General features: G+C 51.2%; 1 protein-coding gene across 1 annotated transcript in view; it reads left to right on the plus strand.

The window, feature by feature from the left end:
* The window catches only part of LOC140409249 (lysine-specific demethylase 3A-like), a 119,390-nt gene that overhangs the window by 64,329 nt on the left and 28,873 nt on the right, over positions 1 to 26,188 (plus strand). Inside the window, exons 14-17 of the mRNA XM_072497581.1 lie at positions 884 to 1,011; positions 11,868 to 12,042; positions 16,286 to 16,467; positions 19,708 to 19,974. Of these exons, the coding sequence (XP_072353682.1) occupies positions 884 to 1,011; positions 11,868 to 12,042; positions 16,286 to 16,467; positions 19,708 to 19,974 (752 nt within the window). The remainder of the gene's footprint in view (positions 1 to 883; positions 1,012 to 11,867; positions 12,043 to 16,285; positions 16,468 to 19,707; positions 19,975 to 26,188) is intronic.

Raw genomic sequence — 26,188 nt, forward strand, 5'->3', positions numbered from 1 at the left:
GTGGAGCAGCCCCATCTCTGTGCATCCATTCCCAACCCTGCTGACACTGATCCATTCTTTCGCACGTAGAAGAGGTTCTGAATCATGTACAGTAATTTCACAAAAGGTGAACTTATCTTACCTGAAGTGCATAGATCAGCCTCTTATTGTCAATGGTTGAAGCTCTTCACTGAACTATAACTGGAATTAATGGAAAATATCAGTGTTCCAACCAATATCACTACCTGCCATGTGTTTGCACATCGGTATATTGCTCCTCCGAGTCCAGGACGTTTAGTTGCCCTGAAGCTTGTACAAACCGGCAATGGATTTCTGATGATTTATTAGGCATATCTCACTTTATTCCTGTCAAATGAATACATCTCTAACTTACCTGTCCGACGGGCGGCACGTGGCACAGTGGTTAACACTGCTGCTTCATGCCGCCGAGGATCCAGGTTCGATCCCAGCCCTGAATCACTGTCCTTGTGAAGTTTGCACTCTCTCCCCGTGACTGTGTGGGTCTCACCCCCACAACCCGAAGATGTGCAGGGTCGGTGGCTTGGCCACGCTAAATTGCCCCTTCATTGGAAAAAGATAATTGGGTACTTTAAATATTTAAAAAACTGTCTTGAGATTGAATTGTGCAATAACTCGGCAGCCACCACTCTCGGCTGCTATCTCCATTCCAGCTGCACATTATCCTATGTATGTAATTTGGTTCCTGCCTGTGGACATTCAATGACTATTGTTTAGGCACCTGAAGCAATTTAACAACAATCTGAATCTTCGTGAATCCATTAAATACCAGGATAAAGGTTGTTCTAGTGATAACAGTCTGCTGATCCATTCAAAATACCTTCTACTTAATTCTTATGCATTTTTTTCCACCTTTTGGTTTCAGCCCTGTATCAGATTGGAAACATTGTTCATTCTACGAGGGGAAAATGGGGCATAAAATCCAACTGTCCATGTACGTTGAGGAAGAACAAGCCTTTGGTTAAACCTCCCATGGCCACTGAGACAGATCAGGTAACGGGCATCCTGAATTAATTTGAAGTTTCATTCTATCAATATGTGCAAGAATTCTGAAAGTCAGAGCATGAGCCTCTTTCTTTTAAGGATAAAGTGTTGGATGGCTCTCAGTCGGCATTACTGGCCCCACCCCCCCAGCACTCCCCTCCGTCATTACCTTGCTGTTTGTGGGAGCTTGCTGCATGCCAACCTGACTGCCACTTATCCTACGTTAACCACAGTGACTACACTTCAGCCCATTCTGAACGGTGGGACCACTAACAGAGCAGCACTCCTTCTGTTGTTGCACTTGGTGTATCAGCTTCGATGTTGTGCTCGGGTCAGTGGTGTGGCTCTTGAAATAAAGATCTCAAATTTAGAGCCATGTTAGTTTAGTTGAATACGTGGGGCAGGGCAAACCGAGCTGACAGGGGAAGTGCTTTATTAACATGTTTATTCTTTCCCACTGTTTGTTTTCACTATGTTAAGGCCCTTTGCATCGGGCCTGTTTTCTCTCTGGAAATATTACAAATTTGTTTTAAATTAAAAAATTTCAACAAAAAAAAGAAATCCCAAAGGCAACATGTGCTGGTGGTTTCCTTTCTTGTATAACAAATCATCTGTTTTTATAAAGGTGCTGGCAATCTGGCTTTTATTTTCTTGCAATGACTGAGCTTCATGCCACCCTGTTGTATCACAGCATGACGACGGTGCAGCAATCTGTTTTGGACTACTTTTATTCCTTTTCCATGTTCTGTCTAAGTTTTCTCCGTCTGCGTGCATTATTTTGGGTTACATTATTTTCCGTGGCTCGGCATGCACAGGATCTGAAAGAGGACAACCTGAGTGAGCTGTGTGGTACTCGTTGTGTTGCTGAGTGGCTGTGTACGCAGTTTACAAGAGACATTGGGTGGGATTCTCCAACCCGCCACTGGGGGGCCTGGCCCGCGATCGGGGGCCACCGATCTGCGGGCGGGCCTGTGCCCTGGGGGCACTCTTTCCCTCCGCGCCGGCCTGTGTAAAGCTCCGCCATGGCCGGCGCGGAGAAGAAACCCCCTGCGCATGCGCAGGAAACATGCCAGCGGTTCTGGGAACACGCTGGCGCTCCTGCGCATGCGCGCAACTCGTGCCGGCATGCGTCAACTCGCGCTGGCTGGCGGAGGCCCTTCGGCGCCAGTTGGCGCAGCGCCAACCACTCCAGCGCCGGTCTCGCCCCGGAGGATTCCGCACCTTCCGGGCGGCCCAACGCCGGAGTGGTTCACGCCACTCTTTGGCGCTGGTACAGCCTGCCCACCAGATACCGGAGAATCCCAGCCCTTATTCCCCACCTCGGTACGCTTGCTAGATGATCTTCTGTAGTCATGTGGGCAGTGCAGTGACTCTGTGATGGATTTAGAATCATAGAATCATAGAAGTTTACAGCATGGAAACAGGCCCTTCGGCCCAACCAGTCCATGCCGCCCAGTTTTTACCATTAAGCTAGTCCCAGTTGCCCGCACTTGGCCCATAACCCTCTATACCCATCTTACCCATGTAACTATCTAAATGTTTTTTAAAAGACACAATTGTACCCGCCTCTACTACTACCTCTGGCAGCCCATTCCAGACACTCACTACCCTCTGAGTGAAGAAATTGCCCTTCTGGGCCCTTCTGAATCTCTCCCCTCTCACCTTAAACCTATGCCCTCTAGTTTTAGACTCCCCTACCTTTGGGAAAAGATGTTGACTATCTACCTTATCTATGCCCCTCATTATTTTACAGACCTCTATAAGATCACCCCTAAGCCTCCTACGCTCCAAGGAAAAAAGTCCCAGTCTATCCAGCCTCTCCTTATAACTCAAACCATCAAGTCCCGGCAACATCCTAGTAAATCTTTTCTGCACTCTTTCCAGTTTAATAATATCCTTTCTATAATAGGGTGACCAGAACGGCACACAGTATTCCAAGTGTGGCCGTACCAATGTCTTGTACAACTTCAACAAGACGTCCCAACTCCTGTATTCAATGTTCTGACCAATGAAACCAAGCATGCCGAATGCCTTCTTCACCACCCTGTCCACCTGCGACTCCACCTTCAAGGAGCTATGAACCTGTACTCCTAGATCTCTTTGTTCTATAACTCTCCCCAACGCCATACCATTAACTGAGTAGGTCCTGGCCTGATTCGATCTGCCAAAATGCATCACCTCACATTTATCTAAATTAAACTCCATCTGCCATTCGTCGGCCCACTGGCCTAATTGATCAAGATCCCGTTGCAATCCTAGATAACCTTCTTCACTATCTACTGTGCCACCAATCTTGGTGTCATCTGCAAACTTACTAACCATGCCTCCTAAATTCTCATTCAAATCATTAATATAAATCACAAATAACAGTGGACCCAGCACCGATCCCTGAGGCACACCACTGGTCACAGGCCTCCAGTTTGAAAAGCAACCCTCTACAACCACCCTCTGTCTTCTGTCGTCCAGCCAATTTTGAATCCAATTGGCAACCTCACCCTGGATCCCGTGAGCTTTAACCTTCTGCAACAACCTACCATGCGGTACCTTGTCAAAGGCTTTGCTAAAGTCCATGTAGACAACGTCTACTGCACTGCCCTCATCTACCTTCTTGGTCACCCCCTCAAAAATCTCAATCAAATTTGTGAGACATGATTTTCCACGCACAAAGCCATGCTGACTGCCCCGAATCAGTGCTTGCCTCTCTAAATGCTTGTAGATCCTGTCTCTCAGAATACCTTCTAGCAACTTACCTACTACAGACGTTAGGCTCACCGGTCTGTAGTTCCCAGGCTTTTCCATGCTGCCCTTCTTAAACAAGGGCACAACATTCGCCACTCTCCAATCTTCAGGCACCTCACCTGTGGCTGCCGATGATTCAAATATCTCTGTTAGGGGACCCGCAATTTCCTCCCTAGCCTCCCACAACATCCTGGGATACATTTCATCAGGTCTAGGGGATTTATCTACCTTGATGCGCTTTAAGACTTCCAGCACCTCCTCCTCTGTAATATGCACACTTCTCAAGACATCACTATTTATTTCCCTTAGTTTCCTAACATCCATGCCTTTCTCCACCGTGAATACCGATGAGAAATATTCATTCAGGATCTCACCCAACTCTTGTGGCTCTGCACATAGATGCCCTTGTTGATCCTTAAGAGGCCCTACTCTGTCCCTAGTTACTCTTTTCCCCTTTATGTATTTGTAGAATCTCTTTGAATTCTCCCTTGCATTATTTGCCAAAGCAATTTCATGTCCCCTTTTTGCCCTCCTGATTTGAATGTTCTGTGTTGGTTGATGGTCCATTGTGCACAAAGAAACTCGCTTGATTGGCACCATCTACAAACATTTGTTAAGAGTTCTTTGATGAGGACTTCTGGTTGCGGCTATGCGGAGCTAAGTCGCACATCCGGCAGCTCCCGCAAAAACGGACTTTTGGGCTCTTTTCAGGGCCCCCAATGGCACTTTTTCGACGTTTCCCGGTGTGGGAAGGAGATTACAACAATTCCCCGACAGTGTATGGCTTTTACCAGGAGAGGGGTAACTAAAAAGGTGGTGGTGGACCCGAAGAAGGTGCGAGGGAAGAAGAACAAAATGGCGGCGGGCGGAGACCAGGCAGCGTGGAGGCAGTGGGCGCAGGAGCAACAGGAGGGCATCCAGCGCTGCTTTAGAGAGATTAAAGCGGACCTGCTTGAGCCGATGAAGGCTTTTATTGATAAGCTGCTGGAGACACAGACGGCCCAGGGGGTGGTGATCCGCGAGGCCCGACAAAAGATTTCCAACAACGAGGACGCGATCTTAGGCCTGGCGGTAAAGGTGGAGGCGCATGAGGCGCTCCACAAGAAATGGAAGGAGCGGTTCGAGGAGATGGCGAATCGGTTGAGGCGGAAGAATCTGCGGATTCTGGGCCTCCTGGAGGGGCTGGACGTGGGGGCCTATGTGGTCACCATGTTGAACTCGCTGATGGGAGCGGGGTCCTTCCAGGGGCCCCTGGAGCTGGAAAGGGCCCATAGAGTGCTGGCGAGGAGGCCCAAGGCTAACGAGCCTCCGCGGGCGGTGCTGGTGCAGTTCCATCGGTTCGTCGATTGGGAGTGTGTGCTCCGGTGGGCCAAGAAGGAGAGGAGCAGCAGGTGGGAGAACGCGGAGGTTCAAATATACCAGGACTGGAGTGCAGAGGTGGCGAAGAGGAGGGCCGGGTACAATCGAGCGAAGGCGGTGCTGCACAGGAAGGGGGTGAAGTTTGGCATGTTGCAGCCGGCGCGACTGTGGGTCACCTACAAGGACCGGCACCATTATTTTAATTCTCCGGAGGAGGCGTGGGCCTTTGTTCAGGCCGAGACGTTGGACACAGATTGAGGTTTGGGATGGGTGTTTGGGGACTGCGGTTGATATGTTACTTTTTGAGGGGGGGCCCTTTGCTCTTGGTTTCTTTTTCTTTGCGTTTTCTCTTTCTGGTCGGTGAGGGTGGTTAGGGCAGGTTGCTGCTGCTAAGGTCAAGGGGGGGCTGGAGCGAGTGGGGGGGGGGGGGTTCGAGACGGGGGTCTGCCGCCGTGGGGAACGGGCCGGGCGTGGGGTGCGGGCGCGTGGCTGGCCGGGGAGGGGTTATGGCTAGTCGGCGGGGGAGGGGGGCGGGTAGCCCCCTGATCCGGCTGATAACCTGGAATGTAAGGGGACTGAATGGGCCGGTCAAGCGGGCCCGCGTGTTCGCGCACCTGAAGGGACTGAAGACGGATGTGGTTATGCTCCAGGAGACACACCTGAAGGTGGCAGACCAGGTACGATTGAGGAAAGGGTGGGTAGGTCAGGTATTCCGTTCGGGGCTAGATGCCAAAAATCGAGGGGTGGCGATCTTGGTGGGAAAGAAGGTGTCATTCGAGGCGTCGAGAATCGTGGCAGATAATGGTGGTAGGTACGTAATGGTAAGTGGTAAACTGCAGGGAGAGAGGGTGGCACTGGTCAATGTGTATGACCCGAACTGGGACGATGCGGGTTTTATGCGGCGCATGTTGGGTCGGATCCCGGACTTGGAAGTGGGGGGCCTGATAATGGGGGGAGACTTTAACACGGTGCTGGATCCGGCACTGGTCTCCAGGTCTAGGACGGGTAGGAAGCCAGCGGCGGCTGAGGGGGTTTATGGACCAGATGGGAGGGGTGGACCCTTGGAGATTTGCAAGGCCGGGGGCTAGGGAATTTTCATTCTTCTCACGTGTCCATAACGCTTATTCCCGAATCGATTTTTAAAATTTTGAGCAGGGCGCTGATAGCGAGAGTAAAGGATACCGAGTATTCGGCGATAGCCATTTCGGACCACGCCCCGCTTTGGGTGGACTTAGAGCTGGGGGAGGAGAGGGACCAGCGCCCGTTGTGGCGTTTGGAGGTAGGGCTGTTGGCGGACGAGGAAGTGAGCAAGCGGGTCCGAGGAAGTATAGAGAGATACCTGGAGGCCAACGATAATGGGGAGGTCCGAGTGGGGATGGTATGGGAGGCGCTGAAGGCGGTGGTTAGGGGAGAGCTGATCTCCATTAGGGCCCACGAGGAGAGGTGGGAGCGGGGGGAGAGGGAGAGGCTGGTGGGGGAGATGGTGAGGGTAGACAGGAGGTATGCGGAGTGCCCGAGGAAGGATTGTTGAGGAAGAGGCGCAGTCTCCAGGCCGCATTCGACCTGGTGACCACCAAGAAGGCGGAGGTGCAGTGGAGGAAGGCCCAGGGGGAGATTTATGAGTATGGGGAAAAAGCAAGCCGGATGCTGGCACATCAGCTTCGGATGCGGGACGCAGCTAGGGAGATCGGGGGAGTTAAGGACAGGGGAGGGAGTGTGGTGTGGAGTGGGGTTGGCATCAATGGGTCTTCAGGGACTTTTATGAGGAATTGTACCGGTCCGAGCCCCCACGGGAGGAGGGAAGGATGGGCCGCTTCCTGGACCAATTGAGGTTTCCGAAGGTGGAGGAGGGACTGCTGGCGGGATTGGGGGCCCCGATTGGGCTGGAGGAGCTGACCAAAGGAATAGGAAGCATGCAGGCGGGGAAGGCACCGGGGCCAGACGGTTTCCCGGTCGAGTTCTATAAAAAATATATGGACCTGTTGCTAGTTAGGACCTTCAATGAGGGGGGGGCCTTGCCCCCGATGATGTCCCGGGCACTGATCTTGATCCTGAAGCGGGACAAGGATCCCCTGCAGTGTGGGTCTTACCGACCAATTTCGTTGCTAAATGTAGATGCCAAGGTGCTGGCGAATGTCTTAGCCACGAGGATTGAGGATTGTGTGCCGCAGATCATCCATGAAGACCAGACGGGGTGTGTGAAGGGGAGACAGTTGAACGCGAATGTGCGGAGGCTTTTGAACGTTATCATGATGCCGGCGAGGGAGGGGGAGGCGGAGATAGTGGTGGCGATGGACGCTGAGAAAGTCTTCGATAGGGTAGAGTGGGGGTACCTGTGGGAGGTGCTGAAGAGGTTTGGGTTTGGGGAGGGGTTTGTCAGGTGGGTTAGGCTGTTGTATGAGGTCCCGATGGCAAGTGTGGCCGCGAACAGGAGGAGGTCAGAGTACTTTCGGTTGCACTGAGGGACGAAGCAGGGGTGTCCCCTGTTCCTCCTGCTCTTCGCACTGGCGATTGAACCCCTGGCTATGGCACTGAGGGAGCCGAGGAACTGGAGGGGGTTGGTGCGGGGTGGGGAGGATCATAGGGTGTCGCTCTAGGCGGACAACTTGCTGCTATATGTGGCGGACCCGGTGGGGGAATTCAGGGATTTTTCAGGGTACAAGCTCTACATGGGGAAGAGCGACCTGTTCGTGGTTCACCCAGGGGACCAGGAGAGGGGGATGGCGAGCTCCCACTAAAAAGGGCGGAGAGGAGCTTCAGGTATTTGGGGATCCAGGTGGCCAGGAGCTAGGGGGCCCTGAATAGACTTAATTTCACAAGGCTGGTGGAGCAAATGGAGGAGGAGTTCAAGAGGTGGGACGCGTTGCCGCTGTCCTTGGCGGGTAGGGTGCAGTCAGTCAAAATGACGGTGCTCCCAAGGTTTTTGTTCCTGTTCCAGTGCCTCCCCATGTTTATCGTATTTAGGGACAGCACGGTAGCATTGTGGATAGCACAATTGCTTCACAGTTCCAGGGTCCCAGGTTTGATTCCCGGCTTGGGTCACTGTCTGTGCGGAGTCTGCACATCCTCCCTGTGTGTGCGTGGGTTTCCTCCGGGCGCTCGGGTTTCCTCCCACAGTCCAAAGATGTGCAGGTTAGGTGGATTGGCCATGATAAATTGCCCTTAGTGTCCAAAATTGCCCTTAGTGTTGGGTGGGGTTACTGGGTTATGGGGATAGGGTGGAGGTGTTGACCTTGGGTAGGGTGCTCTTTCCAAGAGCCGGTGCAGACTCGATGGGCCAAATGGCCTCCTTCTGCACTGTAAATTCTATGATAATCCTGAAGGCCTTCTTTAGGCGGGTCAACAGGAGTATAATGGGACTCCGAGGGTGAGAAGGGTGTTCCTGGAGCGGAATAGAGATGGGGGGGGACTGGTGCTGCCCAACCTCTGTTGGTACTACTGGGCTGCCGATACGACGATGGTGCTCAAGTGGGTGATGGAGGGGGCTGCATGGAAGAGGCTGGAGACGGCGTCTTGTGTGGGTACGAGTCTGGGGGCGCTGGCAACGGCGCCGTTGCTGTTCCCTCCAAGGAGGTATACCACGAGCCTGGTGGTGGTGGCTGCCCTCAAAATCTGGGGGTAGTGGAGACGGCACAGGGGGGAAGTTGGGGCCTCGGTGTGGACCCCAATACCGGGGAACCACCGGTTTGTCCCAAGGAGAACATATGGAGGGTTTTCAGGGTGGCACAGGGCAGCGATACGAAGGTTGGGGGACCTGTTTGTGGACGGGAAGTTTGTGAGCCTTGGTGAGCTGGAGGAGATGTACGGGCTCCCCCCCGGGGAACACCTTCAGGTACTTGCAGATAAGGGCGTTTGCCAGGTGGAAGGTGGTGGAATTCCCTCGGCTGCTGCCACACACAGTGCAGGACAGGGTACTCTCAGGGAGGGGTGGGGGGGGGGGGGGTGCGGGGGGGTTGGAGTGGGGAAGATCTCGGAAACTTACCAGGTGATGGAGGAGGCCTCGGTGGTGGAGGTGAAAGGTAAGTGGCAGGAGGAGTTGGGAGAAGAGATTGAGGAAGGGTCGTGGGCAGATGCCCTAGGGAGGGTGAACTCTTCCTCATCGTGCGTGAGGCTCAGCCTCGCACAGTTTAAGGTGCTGCACAGGGCACACATGACCGGGACAAGGATGAGCAGTTTTTTTGGGGGTGAGGACAAAGTGCTCAGGGAGCCCAGCAAATCACACCCATATGTTCGGGGCGTGCCCAACGCTGGAGGAATTTTGGAAGGGCGTAGCGAGGACGGTGTCGAGGGTGGTAGGATCCAGGGTCAAACCGGGCTGGGGGCTCGCAATATTTGGGGTCGCCGAGGAGCTGGGAGTGCAGGAGGCGAAAGAGGCTGGTATTCTGGCCTTTGCGTCCCTGGTAGCCCGGCGAAGGATTCTTCTTCAGTGGAAGGATGCGAGGCCCCCAAGCGTGGAATCCTGGATCAACGATATGGCGGGGTTTATTAAGTTGGAGAGGGTGAAATTCACCTTGAGAGCGTCGGTACAAGTGTTCTTTAGGCGGTGGCAACCGTTCTTAGACTTCCTGTCAGAAAGGTAGACATTGGTCAATGGCAGCGGGTGGGGGGGGGGGGTTTACTTTATTTTTGTTTTTGTTATTTACACTGGAGGGTCTGAGGGGGTGTATATACCTGTTGTGTTAAGTCGGGGTGTTAATGTTAATTTATTATTTATGTACAGGGGGAAGGGAGGTATGGAGAGTTGCTTTTCTGGACTGTGTTTTGTACTTAACCCTGTTGGGTTCCTTTTTCATTTTGTTATTGATATTTTATGAAAACCTTCACAACAATTTTTTTTAATTAAAAAAAAAAAAAAAAGTGTTCTTTGATGAAGTGACCAGGAAGTTTGATGAGAGCAAGGTGGTAGACGTAGTCTATATGGACTTCAGTAAGGATTTTGATAAAGTTCCACATGGTAGGCTGCTCTTGAAGGTTAGATCATATGGAATCCAGGGAGAGCTGCTAAATTGGATATATAATTGGCTTGATGGTAGGAAGCAGAGGGTAGTGGTGGAAGGATGTTTGTCGGACTGGAGGCCTATGACTAATGGCATGCCTCAGGGTTTAGTGCTGGGCCCATTGCTGTTTGTTATCTATATCAACGAGTTGGATGAGAATGTACAAGGCACGATTGATAAGTTTGCAGGTGACACTAAAATAGGTGGTATGTCGACCGTGAGGAAGGTTATAAAAAATTGCAGCAGGATGCTGTATTTTGGAAAGTCAAATCAAGGTAGGACTTTCACGGTGAATAATATTTGGGGAGTATCGTGGAAGAGAGGGACCTTGAGAGTTCAGGTGCGCGGTTCTCTAAAGGTGGAGTCACGAGTAGACAGGGCAGTGAAGAAGGCTTTTGCATGCTGGCATCAGTCAGGGCATTGCATATAGAGGTTTGGAAGTTCATGTTGCAGTTGTACAGGATGTTGGTGAGGCTGCACCTGGAGTGTTATGTTCAGTTTGTTCGCCTTGCTATACAAAAGATGCTATTAAACGGAAGAGAGTGCAGAAGAGATTTAGAAGAATGTTGCCAGGACTCAAGGGACTGAGTTATAGGGAGAGATTGGACAGGCTAGGACTTTTTTTCTTTGGAGCGTAGGAGACTGAGGGTTGATCTTATCGAGGTGTATAAGGTCATGAGAGGCATGGATCGGGTGAACCCTTTTTCCCAGGGTTGGGGAATCAAGAATTAGAGGGCATAGGTTTAAGTTAAGAGGGGAAAGAATTAAGGGAACCTGAGGAGCAGCTTGTTTTACACACAGGGTGGTACTTATGTGGAATGAGCTGCCGGAGGAAGTGGTTGAGGTAGGGACATTGACAACATTTTAAAAGGCATTTGGACAGATGCATGGGTAGGAAAGGTTTAGAGGGACATGGACCAAATGCAGGCAAATGGGGTTAGCTTAGATGGGCTTTTTGGTTGGCATGGACCAGTTTGGGCCGAAGGGCCTGACTCCGTGCCGTGGATTCTCTGATTCAATCCCTCCATCACCGACACACAGTAGCAGCCGTGTGTACCATTTACAAGATGCATTGCAGGAACTTGCCAAGGCTCCTCAGGCAGCATCTTCCAAACCCCGACCACTACCATCTAGAAGGAACAGGGCAGCAGCTATCTGGGCACCCCACCATCTGGACGTTCCCCTTCAAGTCACTCACCACCCTGACTTGGAAATATATCGCCGTTCCTTCATTGTCGCTGGGTCAAAATCCTGGAGCCCCCTCCCAATAGCACTGTGGATGTACCTGTACCTCGGGGACTGCAGTGATTCAAGAAGGAAAATCAACACCTTCTCGAGGGCAGTTGCGGATGGACAATAAATGCTGGTATAGCCAGTGACACCCAGTCCCATAACTTTAAAAAAAAAAATGTAGAGTACCCAATTATTTTTTTTTACAATTAAGGGGCAATTTAATGTGACCAATCCACCTATCCTGCACATCTTTGGGTTGTAGGGTTGAGAACCACGCAGACATGGGGAGAATGTGCAAACTCCACACGGGCGGGGATCGAACCCGGGTCCTCAGTGCCACGTGGCAGCCCCAGGTCCCATAATTAATGTAAACATGTTTTCTCATGTCGTCCCCTCCACCACCACCACCACCATTATGTTGGCCCTCGTGGTTCTCCCCTTTCTCACATGCCAGGTTTTGAAAGAGAGTATGCCAGAGGTGTGTTTTACTGTGAATGTCCTCTATTGAATTTTGAATGTCTTTTGCCTGTATTCCAGAAATTCAATACTAGCGAAGGATCAACCTGTAATAAACCAGCAACCCCTGAATGCAATTCTACACCAAGTGTGACGAGCACCAGCAGTAACATAACTGCCCCCTTTGCTGCAACAACCCTGAAGAAGAAAGAGGACTCTCCCTTCACATGGATTATGGGCCTGAGCGATGTTAAAGGTAGCCTCATTCACCTGCGATGTTAATCCGTCTCTTCCCCTGCCAAATCCCCTCCTCCAAACGTCCCACCCCAAATGCCCATCCCTTGGCCATGGGTCTACCCCCCGCCCTCAATCAAGGGGAACAAAATTCCACACACCTCTCCCTTCGCTCCGTAGAACACTGCCCCAGCCCATCCGATCCACCCCAGTAGCCAATGCTCTACAGTCCTGGCAACATCTCTGTACCCTCTCACAGTGCAGCAACTGCAACTGGCAGCAGTGCTGCCACTGGTAGAATAATATGGTTCATGCAGCAGATCATTGCAAAGGACCTGTGTCATTTGCTTCTATGCCGTGAGCCGTTCAGAAAAAACATATAATAGAAAAATGACTGGTGGAATTCTGTTCCTCCGATGTGAGTAATGTGATCCATGGCCGAAGGTTTTTGAGATTAATTGGGTGGGGTGGAATGTTACAGTCGTTACAGAATGTTCCTGTAATCATTGCTATTTACTTTTCGATAAGCTTACAGTAGTGACCCAGCATTTATTAATTCAATTTGAACATCATCCCACATCAATAATCTAGCCAATGTTAACAGTAGTAGCTAGTGCTGACTGCACTAAAAGAAGGAATGAAATCACCTCATAAAATTTACGAAGCCTTCTAAAATCCTGGAATGATTAACAAGATGGTAATCACCAAGTTCAGAAGATGAATATAAATTGCCTGAGCTTTGCTCTTGAATTTTTTTTTTCAGTGACTATATATCATGTAAATGGCTTGATTAGATTGCAGTCTTCTAATCGCAGTCGTACTTCATGGCTTGTATGAAATACCTGAGGAAAATGACATTACAATTCTGGATCGGTGAATAAGTCTTTTACTATTTGAATTTTTCCTTGCCCCTCTGCATCCTCTAGTGGTAGCAGTGAGATATTACAGCAGTAATTCTTGAACTCCCTTCAGGGGCGGGATTCTTTGTTTCAGAGACTATGGGCGGGATTATCTGGCCATGTTCGCCCAGAGACTGGAGAATCCCGTCCGAGGTCAATGGATTTTTCCATTGTCGGTCTCTTGCCCGTGGTGTTCTTGCGGCGAGTGGGGCAGAAGAATCCGGGGCCCCATATCCTGCCCATCCTCGCCCTTGCATCCTCCTCATTGGACGAGCCTGGCGTTCATCCTCCTCTTCCAGCACATCGTTCCTCTGCTGCGCGATGTTGTGGAGGACACAGCAGGCCCACCACAACATGGGAGACACTCCTCGCGCTGCACTGGAGGGCTCCTCCAGAGTGGTCCAGGCACCTGGACCGTATCTTCAGAATGTCGAAGCACCGGTTGATCACGCCCCTGTTCGCTGCATGAGCATAGTTGTAGCAGGTCTCTGCATCTGTCTGACCTTCGGATAGGCGTCATCAGCCACGACCGCTGTGGATAACCCGTGTCGCCAAATAGCCAAGCCCTCACTGGGAGTGTGCTGCAACAAAGTCAGGAACTGTTGACTGTGCCAGGATGAAGGTGCCGTGCACGCTGCCCGGGTATTGGGCGCCGACGTGCATCATGTGCACCTGCTGGTCACACACCAGCTGCACGTTCATCGAGTGGAACCCCTTTTGGTTAGTGAAGAGCAGCCTGTCATGAGCCAGTGCGCGTAGGGGACATACATCCAGTCGATCACCCACTGGACCCGGGGCATGTCGGCGATGATGGTGAACCCTGCTGCCCGGGCGTCCTGGTGGGCTCGGTCCACATTGAATTTGATACATTGTGCTGAGCGGGTATAGGGTCTCCGTGACTGAGGTCTGTGAGATCTCAGACAGGGCCCACTCGGCACCTGGAAGGACCTGGGTTCAGGGCGACTGTCACCTTCCCGGCCACCGGAAGCAGATGTCCTCCCCCATATCCCCATGGTGCCAGTGCACCATGATCCGGCAGATCTGTTGTATGGTTCCCCTGCTTGGCTGGAGTCTTCAACAGCATGCCTGTTCCGGCAGGTCCTCTAGTGACGGGCGCTGCCTGTACACACGAGACCTGATGCAGCACCTCCGTCCCACCTCCTCGGCTTGTTAGGGTGACCGGCTATCCATCCTCACCGGCAAGTCCTGTTTCTGTGGGGCAGGTTCCGCTGCTGCAGGGTCGTCTTCAAGCAGCTCCTGCTTGTACACTCTCCGTGCATCCCCCCCAAGGCAGTGGAGGCCAGGATGAAGGCCACCATTCCTGGTTGGATTCTGGGTCAAAGGCAGACATGTTACCATGGTGCGTAAAGCGTGTCCAACCAGGTCCACCGCACTACACAGTGGCCCTGGTCTGCACTGCAGCCCCTGTCCCCACATGTCCCCCACAACCAGCCGTTCCCCCTGGTCCATTTGTTTCCCGTATTGTAGGGGCCTCTGGCCTTGGTGTCTGTCCCTGTTGACAGGCGCCCATCCCTGCTGATAGGGGTACCGGTGTTGGCCCGATCCATGCCAGCAGTACACTGCGCAGCCCCCGTCTGGCAACCTCCTGCAGGGACTACTGTCGCGTTGCCCTTGGGTGGGCCGCGTGATGCCCTGCTGACCGGTGGTACCTAGTGTGTGGGGTGGGGGCACCCATCCGGCCGGTGTCACTGCTCAACCACAGGCCACTGATGGTGGTCAGTGGAGTGCGCAGCATGATTGCTGCCTTATGTTTCATTTCATGTTGCAGCTGTATAGAACCTTAGTTAGGCCACACTTGGAGTATAGTGTTCAATTCTGGTCGCCACACTACCAGAAGGATGTGGAGGCTTTAGAGAGGGTGCAGAAGAGATTTACCAGAATGTTGCCTGGTATGGAGGGCATAAGCTATGAGGAGCGATTGAATAAACTCGGTTTGTTCTCACTGGAACGAAGGAGGTTGAGAGGCGACCTGATAGAGGTATACAAAATTATGAGGGGCATAGACAGAGTGGATAGTCAGAGGCTTTTCCCCAGGGTAGAGGGGTCAATTACTAGGGGGCATAGGTTTAAGGTGAGAGGGGCAAAGTTTAGAGTAGATGTACGAGGCAAGTTTTTTACGCAGAGGGTAGTGGGTGCCTGGAACTCACTACCGGAGGAGGTAGTGGAGGCAGGGACGATAGGGACATTTAAGGGGCATCTTGACAAATATATGAATAGGATGGGAATAGAAGGATACGGACCCAGGAAGTGTAGAAGATTGTAGTTTAGTCGGGCAGTATGGTCGGCACGGGCTTGGAGGGCCGAAGGGCCTGTTCCTGTGCTGTACATTTCTTTGTTCTTTGTTCTTTGTTCTTATAGGCCGCGGCCTGGATGTCCCGGTTCTGTGGGGGCGTCACCCAGTCCCCACAGTCCATCTCCTGGTCACTCCCCTGCTTCTACCTCCCAGCCAGCCTACAATCGCGCCTCTGGGAACATGTCCTACCTGCTCTCTTTCCCTCGGCAGCCGTGGCGCCTGTTTCCCAATTTTTAAAACCACAAGTGGTCGGCACTGTGGCACAGTGGTTAGCACCGCTGGCCCTCTGCTCCAGGGGCCCAGATTCAGTTCCGGCCTCGGGTGTCTGCGTGGGTTTCCTCTGGATGCTCCGGTTTCCTCCCACAGTCCAAAGGTGAGCAGGTTAGGTGGATTGGCCATGACAAATTGCCCTTAGTGTCCAAAAGGTTAGGTGGGGTTACTGGGTTGCGGGATAGGGTGGAGGTGTGGGCTTGAGTAGGGTGCTCTTTCCAAGGGCCAGTGCAGACTCGATGGCACATTAAATTCTATGACCTACATGAAACTCGCCATCGGTAATTGCTCCTGACGGAGGCGGAGCATCGGACAGAGAATCCCGCCCCAGATCTTTTTAATAAACAGAAAATACTGGAAATGTTCAGGTCTTGCAGAATCTGTGGAGAGCGAGAAACTTTAACATCTTGACAAAATGTTATGTTCAGCGCTGTGTCCAACATCTATCCCTCTGCTCCCCTTCTTTCTAATGACCTCCAAACCTCTTTTCCGCTCATCAAGGTGGAGGGTTCAAGAGATGATGAAGAATAGTTACTTGTGTTTGTCTGTATTTATCTTCAGTGCTCTCCATTTCACTACACCTTCAAAAAGTAACATTTTGGCTATCGAAACTTTTTATCTGAATGCATGAAACAGAATTCCAGCTTGTGTTTTAATTAGTGTAAATTTTCTGGGCCAAATGTTTAAAAACCCCATTCAGGGAAGGAATCAATTCGAAATTTGTCGACAGTACCCAAAATCCAGACCCCCCCCCACATTAACCGGTTCAATATTTCCTACAGGAAGCCGACAGCTACCTTCGCTGAATCGAGAGATCAAGCCCGTTGGCCTGTTTGACTCCTTGAGCGCCGTGTCGAAGCCTGCAGCATCGCTGCAAACATTCAACAGTCTGTTAACCCTCACGCCCAGTAGCTGCAGCACCACCGGCTCACTGAGAAACCTCCTGTCCTCCAGCTTGGGGAAGGTGAGTCTCGTACAGCCTCTCGGGAATTTGCTGGGCCTCTGCCTGTCTTTCTCTGCTTTTTACAAGATTTTGCAAGTTTACTTTTAAAATGTGGCAAATTACAACAAATCATCACTCTGCGTCTGTCACTGTGAGCTGTTGTACTCAGTGCAATTTGAGTGAAAATTGTCTTTTGTTATAAAAACAGAAAATGTTGGATAAACTCAGCAGGTCTGGCAGCATCTGTGGAGGGAGCAAATCAGAGTTATTGGGTGGGATTCTCCGACCCCCCGCCGGGTCGGAGCCGGAGATTCGGCGGGGGCGGGAATCTCATCGCACCGCGCTGGTCGGTGGCCCCACCCCGGCGATTCTCCGGCTAGCGATGGGCCGAAGTCCCGCTGGTTCTATGCCGGTCCCGCTGGCGTAAATTGAACTAGGTCCTTTACCGGCGGGACCTGGCGGCGCGGGCGGGCTCCGGAGTCCTCGGGGGGGACGCCGGGCGATCTGGCCCCGGGGGGGGTGCCCCCACGGTGGCCTGGCCTGAGATCGGGGCCCACCGATCCGCGGGCGGGCCTGTGCCGTGGGGGCACTCTTTTCCTACGCGCCGACTGTCGGCCTCCGCCATGGCCGACGCGTAGGTGACCCATCCCCTGCGCATGCGCGGGTATGACGTCAGCAGCCGCTGACGCTCCCGCGCATGCGTGGACTCGCGCCGGCCAGCGGAGTCCCTTCGGCCCCGGCTGGCGTGGCACCAAAGGCCTTCCACGCCAGCCGGCGGGGTGCCAACCATTCCGGGACTGGCCTAGCCCCTAAAGGTGCGGAGGATTCCGCACCTTTGGGGCGGCCCAACGCCGGAGTGGTTCCTACCACTCCGTCCCGCTGGGTAGGGGAGAATCCCGCCCAGTGTTTCAAGTCCATATGACCCGTCCACAAAAACTGTGTTGACCTTTTGTTGGTTGGTAGTCAAATGGTACAGGTCTCTGGCTCAAAGTCAAAGGGAAGGAATCTTGAAATTCGTTTAGCTGCAGATGCAAAGCAATAGTGTGGGTAGGGTGGGGGTGAATGTGAAGATTTGCACCTTTTTTACTTCACAACATCCTTGAAGCATTTTACAACCAGTGATGCGCTTTTAAAAAAAAAAAGTGTGGTAATTTGGGAAACGGCCACATGGCAAACATCTCACAATGATAATGACCATATCATTTTAGTGATGTTGGTTGAGGGATCGGTATTGGCCAGAGCATTGGGGAGAACTCCTCTGCTCTTTGAAATAGTGCCAGAGGATCTTTACCAGAGTGAGTACATGGGGCCTCCGCTTAATATCTTAATAATATTAATAATAATAATCGCTTATTGAAGTAGGCTTCAATGAAGTTACTGTGAAATGCCCCTAGTCGCCAAATTCCGGCGCCTGTTCGGGGAGGCTGGTACGGGAATTGAACCCGTACTGCCTTATTCTGCATTGCAAAGCAGCGATTTAGCCCACTGTGCTAAACCAGCCCCTATCTTATCAGAAAGTATACATCTCTGATAGTGAAGCAGCCCCTCTGAACTTGATGGCATTAAATAGTCTCAAATCGAGTATAACACTGCCCAGTAGGGTCAGATTGTCTCTTTTTTTTTTTGCATGCGTATGGTAGTGCATCAATTATAGTTCTGGACCAGTGGTTATCACTGCTGCCTCACAGTGCTGAGGACCTGGGTTCGATCCTGCCCACGGGTCACTGTCCGTGTGGAGTTTGCACATTCTGCGTGTGTCTCACCCCCCACATCCCAAAAGATGTGCATAGTAGGTGAATTGGCCACGTTAAATTGCCCCTTAATTTGGGGGGAAAAAAGAATTGGGTACTCTTTAATAAAAAAAAAAAATTATTTTAAAAAAAAATTATGGTTCTGGACTAATAACCCAGAGATGGTCCCTTCAAACGGCAGCATCTTAAATTCAAAATTGAATTGAATAGATTTTTCATAATCCAAAAACAATCAAAATTAAGTGCCAACTTTTTTATTGTCACCAAGCGCTGAACTTGTTCACCTAATAATCTTCAGGAAGGCCACCAGTCACCTCCTCTGTACCTATGACTCCATTCCCACATTGTGTGGTTGACTCTTGAATGTCCTCTGAAGCAGCCGAACAAGCCACTGAGTTGGGAAGTGCAGTTGCTTCAAGAAAGTACCTCACCGCCACATTCCCGAGGCACTTTGGGATGAGTAATTAATGCGGCATTGCCAAGTCCTGACTCCAAATGCACCAAACATTAAATGGGAATCTGCTGTGCCAACAGGATGCTGTTCCCACACCAGTCATCCTTAAAGCCTCTGTTGTTACAGTTGGTGCTGGTGGGTGGCCAGTTTGTCTGAACTAGCTTTCCTCCTGTAAAATATCTGGATAAGAACATTCGGATACTAATTGAATGAAACTAACTATTTCTTAACGGTAAAAGAGGGTTAATTAATAATTGATTTAAAGGCAATCATAAAGTCAGTCAAATATGGATTCCACCATGACTACAAAATAAATATCTGTTTGTAAAAAGCAGACAGCTTGCAAAAGAACTAGCAAATGCAACATTCTAACAAGGTCAGGTTGACACTGAATATGTACATGAACAGTCCTTTGTCCGAAAGAGAGAATTGGCTATCATCCAGCTACGTGCCCTGGATAAACCACATACCAATATATGATAAGCATAGATGTCACATACCAATATATGATAAACACCACCAAAGAATGTGTTGAAGCAACATAACTGTTAATTCTAAGATTGCTGAAATAATGTTTCTTTTACTGGATTGACAAACGCGCTGATCAAATCAAATGTATTAAAGACTGATTGAAACCAATCAACGCATTAATTGACTTAGATTGATAACAAACTTCTTAAAAATCATGGTAACGGACTGAAAATTCCATTCTAGAATCATTCTCTACTATTGACTATCCTATCTTATCTATTTGCTACTTTCTCATTCTATCTTAAACTGCGCAGCTTGTCTTGAACTGTACCTAAGAATTGTGACTGTATTTTGAATTACTAAGTCAGTCATCTCGACCAAGCCTTCTGCAGGGGCTAAATTGAGAATGTTTTAAATTCTGTAACAAGAACACCTTTTATACTCGATCAATAGATACACAAATAAAATTACTTTGCACCTGAGACATGTAGTCAAAATTTCTGCATGTTTAGTTGTATGTCACAGATATACAATAACAGAAGTGCAGATCTAACACTAATTAAAAGAAACATGTTTCTGTATTAGTCTGATACAGGATCAAGTAGCACTTCCAACCTCCTTGATGACATCTTTGCCTCGCTGGTGCAAAGCAAACCCTCCAGTGACGGGTCAAAGGCGCCGAGCAAAATGTGTGATAACCAAGATGTCCCCAAGCCTGCGCCCGGGAAAGTGCTGATTTTTGGCTCGGATACCCCTCACACCTGGTACTGTGGCGGGCGTCTGCTGTGCTTGCAAGATCCAAGCAACAAGAACAATTGGAATATTTTCAGAGAGTGCTGGAAGCAAGGGCATGTAAGTATGGAGCCTGAAATGTTTAAACAATGCCTAGAGGGGTGTGCGAGCATCTGTGTGAGGCTCGATTGTGATTTGATATTGACTTTCTGTGAATAAAATCAACATCGGACCATTTTAGCAAGAGTACCGAGCAATAAGCAAGTAGGTATTACCTTTACTCTGGCTGGGGTTGCAATACTTTCCTCTTCATCATTGTGCTTGTTCTTCTACCCTCTCGCTAACTTTCTGCTAGTTTACATTGTGTCCCCAGCCAGGGGCCTACATGCAAAGGCTTTGGCTGCTTCTTGTGTTGTCACTGTACTTCATTATCGTTCTGACTCTGCTGCGGATTGCTGCAGCTCCCTAACTGCAGCATGCGTCCTACTTCCTATAATCAATAGACCACATAATTTGATCACTTAGCTTAAAAGCAAAATACTGCACATGCTGGAATATGAAGTATGGATATGGGTGGCACGGTAGCACAATGGTTAGCACTGTTGCTTCACAGCCCCAGGGACCCGGGTTCGATCCCAGCTTGGGTCACTGTCTGTGCTGAGTGTGCACGATCTCCCTGTGTCTGCGTGGGTTTCCTCCGTTTTCCTCCCACTCCACCCCTAAAGATACTCCCACTCCACCCTATCGATACTCCCACACGTCCCGAAAGACGTGCTGTTAGGTAATTTGGACATTTACTTGTTTTCATAGAGATGCCTAATGCAACATTGTAATGATTCCTGGAGATTTCCTGGAGAGTAGATAATTTATGTGGGCTTGTATGTAGTCCTAGCTCAGCAGGTGATGGAACATAAAGATGATGTAAATAATGGGAGGAGCCAGGTCTGTCTGCAGTTTTCCAGTTTGATATAGATTTTGGCGACTAGGGGCTTTCACAGTAACTTCATTGAAGCCTACTTGTGACAATAAGCTATTATTGTTTTTTAAAAAATATATATTTTATTAAAGTTTTTCGATCAAAAAGAATTTTCCATTTTTACAACTTTGTAACAAAATGTACAGTGACCGTTATTTAAACAATATATTAAACTAACAACAAGTGCAGAAAAAGAACAAGAAATGAGAAATAATAATACTGAAAAAATAAATATAAACAACTAGGATGGAAACAAAAAACAAAAAAACAAACCCCAAACACCGAATACACCCTCCCCCCTGGGTTGCTGCTGCTGTCTTTCCTGTTTTCCCTTATCACTCTGCGAGATAGTCAAGGAACGGTTGCCACCGCCTGGTGAACCCTTGAGCCGAACCTCTTAGTGCGTATTTTATTCGCTCCAATTTTATAAACCCTGCCATGTCGTTTATCCAGGCCTCCACGCCCGGGGGTTTGGCTTCTTTCCACATAAGTAGAATCCTTCGCCGGGCTACGAGGGACGCAAAAGCCAAAACATCGGCCTCTCTCGCCTCCTGCACTCCTGGCTCTTCTGCAACCCCAAATATAGCTAACCCCCAGCTCGGTTCGACCCGGACCCCCACCACCTTTGAGATCACTCTTGCCACACCCACCCAGAGCCCATGCAATACCGGACATGACCAAAACATGTGAGTGTGGTTCGCCGGGCTTCCCGCACACCTCCCGCACCTATCCTCCACTCCAAAAAATCTACTCAGCCTTGCTCCCGTCATATGCACCCTGTGTAGAACCTTGAATTGGATCAGACTAAGCCTGGCACACGAGGACGAGGAATTTATCCTACTTAGGGCATCTGCCCACAGCCCCTCCTCAATCTCTTCCCCCAGCTCCTCCTCCCATTTACCCTCCAGCTCCTCTACCATCGTCTCCCCCTCGTCTCTCATTTCCCTGTATATATATCGGACACTTTACCTTCACCGACCCATGCCCCCAAAATCACTCTGTCCTGGATCCCTTGCGCCGGGAGCTGCGGAAATTCCCTCACCTGTTGCCTCGCAAATGCCCTCACTTGCATATATCGGAAGGCATTCCCAGGTGGCAACCCGTATTTTTCTACCAATGCTCCCAAACTCGCGAACGTCCCGTCCAAGAACAAGTCCTTCAACTTCCCAATTCCTGCTCGCTGCCAAGATTGGAATCCCCCATCTATCCTCCCCGGGACGAACCTGTGATTGTTCCTTATCGGGGACCACACCGAGGCACCCGTCACTCCCCTATGTCGTCTCCACTGCCCCCAAATCTTCAAAGTCGCCTCCACTACTGGGTTTGTGGTGTATTTTTTCGGGGGGAATGGTAACGGCGCCGTCGCCAGTGCTTTTAAACTCCTTCCCTTACAGGACGCCATCTCCAGCCTTTTCCACGCCGCCCCTTCTTCTTCCCTCATCCACTTACATATCATGGACACGTTGGCGGCCCAATATTAGTCACTCAGGCTCGGCAGTGCCAATCCCCCTCTGTCCCTACTGCGCTGCAGGAACCCCCTCTTTACCCTCGGGGTCTTTCCAGCCCACACAAAGCTCATAATACTCCTGTCCACTTTCTTAAAAAAGGCCTTTGTAATCAGTATGGGGAGGCACTGAAAGACGAAATGAAACCTCGGGAGGACCACCATTTTAACCGCCTGTACCCTACCCGCCAATGACAGGAGCACCATGTCCCACCTCTTAAAGTCCTCCTCCATCTGCTCTACCAGTCGCGTCAAGTTAAGTTTATGCAAGGTTCCCCAGTTCCTGGCCACCTGGATCCCTAGATATCGAAAATCCCTTGCTACTCTCCTCAGCGGCAGGTCGTCTATCCCCCTGCCCTGTTCCCCGGGGTGCACCACAAAAAGTTCACTCTTACCCATATTCAATTTATATCCCGAGAACTCTCCAAACTCCCTGAGTGTCTGCATTATCTCTGGCATCCCCTCCACTGGGTCCGCCACATATAGCAGCAAATCATCCGCATATAATGACACCCGATGTTCCTCTCCTCCTCTGAGCACCCCCTCCACTTCTTAGAGCCCCTCAGCGCTATGGCCAATGGCTCGATTGCCAACGCGAACAGTAACGGGGACAGGCCCTGTTTGTGCCCCTATGTAATCGGAAATAGTCGGATTGTTGCCTGTTTGTAACCACGCTTGCCACCGGGGCCCCGTACAGGAGCTGAACCCATCTGATGAACCCCTCTCCAAATCCAAATCTCTTCAGTACCTCCCACAGGTAGTCCCACTCCACTCTATCAAATGCCTTCTCTGCATCCATCGCCACCACTATCTCCGCCTCCCCCTCCGGTGGGGGCATCATCATCACCCCCAGCAACCTTCGTATATTGACATTCAATTGCCTCCCTTTAACAAACCCTGTCTGGTCGTCATGTACCACCCCTGGGACACAGTCCTCTATCCTTGTCGCCATCACTTTGGCTAGTAACTTGGCATCTACATTTAGGAGGGAGATGGGCCTGTATGACCCGCACTGCAGCGGGTCTTTGTCTCGTTTCAGGATCAACGATATCGTCGCCTCCGACATTGTCGGGGGTAGTGTCCCCCTTTCCTTAGCCTCATTGAAGGTTCTCGTCAGGAGTGGGGCCAGTAGGTCCACATATTTCCTGTAAAATTCCACCGGGAACCCATCTGGTCCCGGGGCTTTCCTGTCTGCATGTTCCCAATTCCTTTAATCACCTCCTCCACCTCAATCTGCACTCCCAAACCTGCCACCTCCTGCTCCTCAACCCTCGGGAACTCCAGCTGGTCCAGGAAGTGTATCATTCCCTCTTTCCCCTCCGGGGGTTGGGACTTATACAGCCTCTCATAAAATGACTTAAACACCCCGTTCACCCTCCCTGCTCTCTGCTCCATCCTTCCCTCCCCGTCCCGAACTCCTCCGATCTCTCTCGCCGCCCCCCTCTTCCTAAGTTGTTGGGCCAGCAATCGGCTCGCCTTTTCCCCATATTCGTATTGTATTCCCTGTGCCTTCCTCCACTCCGTCTCCGCCTTACCCGTGGTCAGCAGGTCAAACGCCGTCTGTAGTCTCCGTCTTTCCCTGTATAGCCCTTCATCCGGGGCTTCCGCATATTGCCTATCCACCCTCAGAATCTCCCCAATCAGTCTCTCCCTTTCTTTACCCTCTTGTTTCCCCCTGTGGGCACTTATGGAAATCAGCTCCCCCCTAACCACCGCCTTCAGCGCCTCCCATACTACTCCCACCTGGACCGCTCCATCATCATTGACCGCTAGGTATCTTTCAATACATCCCCTCACCCTTCCACATACCCCCTCGTCCGCCAACAGCCCCATGTCTAATCTCCAAAGTGGGCGCTGGTCCTTCTCCTCTCCTAGATCCAGATCCACCCAATGTGGGGCGTGATCTGAAACGGCTATAGCCGAATATTCCGTTCCTACCACTTTCAGGATCAGTGCCCTTCCTAGGACAAAAAAGTCTATCCGGGAGTATACTTTATGGACGTGGGAGAAGAAGGAAAACTCTTTACTCCTCGGTCTAGCAAATCTCCAGGCATCTACTCCTCCCATCTGCTCCATAAACCCCTTAAGCACCTTGGCCGCTGCCGGCCTCCTCCCGGTTCTAGATCTGGACTGGTCCAGCACCGTGTTGAAGTCCCCGTTCTCCCCCCCCCCCCCCATTACCAAATTTCCCATCTCTAGGTCCGGGATGCGCCCCAACATACGCTTCATAAAACCCGCGTCATCCCAGTTCGGGGCGTATACGTTCACCAGCACCACCTTCTCACCTTGCAATCTGCCACTCACCATCACGTACCTGCCCCCACTGTCCACCACTATGGTCTTAGCCTCAAACGATACCCGTTTCCCCACCAGTATTGCCACCCCTCTATTTTTCGTATCTAAGCCGGAGTGGAATACCTGTCCCACCCATCCTTTCCTTAATCTGACCTGATCCGCCAATTTCAGGTGTGTCTCCTGAAGCATAACCACATCCGCCTTCAGTCTCTTTAGGTGCGCAAATACCCTTGCCCTCTTAATCGGCCCATTCAGCCCCCTCACGTTCCACGTGATCAACCGGGTTGGGGGGCCCTTTACACCCCCACTCCCCCCCCATCGTCGACTAGCCATCCCCTTTTTTAAACCAGCTCCTCACCCGGGTCCCACGCACCCTTTTGTCCCCCAGACGGCGCCCTCCCGTCCCGACCATCCCATCCCGTATCAGCTCCCCCTTACCCTCAGCAGCAGCAACCCAGTTAGTTCCCCCCCCCGCTAGATTCCCTTCTAGCTTGATTGCTCCCCCCATATTGCTTCCTTGAGTCAGCAAACTCTGGCTGACCTCAGCTTCCCCCGTTTACCCTTGGCCTCCCTGCGTGTGAGGAGTGTCCTGCGCCCACTTTTCCCGCCGCAATTTCCATAGCGCGGGAAAAAAACCCGCGCTTCCCTCTCGGCCCCGCCCCTAGTGGCGCATCTCCCTCTCCCCTTCCCTGTCCCCTTCCCCACCGGCGCCCACATTTCTTTGTGTGTCCCCCCCCCTCGGGGGGGGGGGGGGGGGGGGGGGGGGGGAATTCTCCCGTCTAACATTTTTACAGATAAACCCTCCCCCTCTCCCCCCTTTGCATTTCTTTGCCACCACCTCGCTACTTCTTTCCAAACATCAATTCCTCAAATCTAGTCCAACTTCTCTTCTTGAATAAATGTCCACGCCACCTCTGCTGTCTCAAAGTAGTGGTGTTTGCCCTGGTGTGTAACCCACAGTCTTGCCGGCTGCAGCATTCCAAATTTTACTTTCTTCCTGTGGAGCACCGTCTTGGCCCGATTGAAACTCGCCCTCCTTCTCGCCACCTCCGCACTCCAATCTTGATACACGCGGATCACCGCGTTCTCCCACCTGCTATTCCGTGTCTTCTTAGCCCATCTCAGGACCATCTCCCTGTCCTTGTAGCGGTGGAACCGCACCACTATTGCTCGCGGTATTTCCCCTGCCTTTGGTCTTCTCACGAGGACCCGGTTATGCTCCCTCCACTTCCAGGGGGCCCGTCGGGGCCTCAGCTCCCATTAAAGGAAGGAGCATCGTACTCACATACGCCCCAACATCAGCTCCCTCTGTCCCTTCGGGAAGACCCAAAATCCTTAGATTCTTCCTCCTCGAGCTATTTTCCAGGGCTTCCAGCCTTTCTATTCACCTCTTATGTAGTGCCTCGTGCGTCTCCGTCTTCACCACCAAGCCCTGTATCTCGTCTTCATTCTCGGCTGCCTTTGCCTTCACTCCACGGAGCTCCATCGCCTGGGTCTTTTGCGTCTCCTTCAATCCCTCAATCGCCAGCAACATCGACGCCAGCACCTCCTCCTTGAGC

The sequence above is a fragment of the Scyliorhinus torazame genome, chromosome 3, assembly GCF_047496885.1.
Source record: "Scyliorhinus torazame isolate Kashiwa2021f chromosome 3, sScyTor2.1, whole genome shotgun sequence".
In the NCBI taxonomy this organism is placed as follows: Eukaryota; Metazoa; Chordata; class Chondrichthyes; order Carcharhiniformes; family Scyliorhinidae; genus Scyliorhinus; species Scyliorhinus torazame.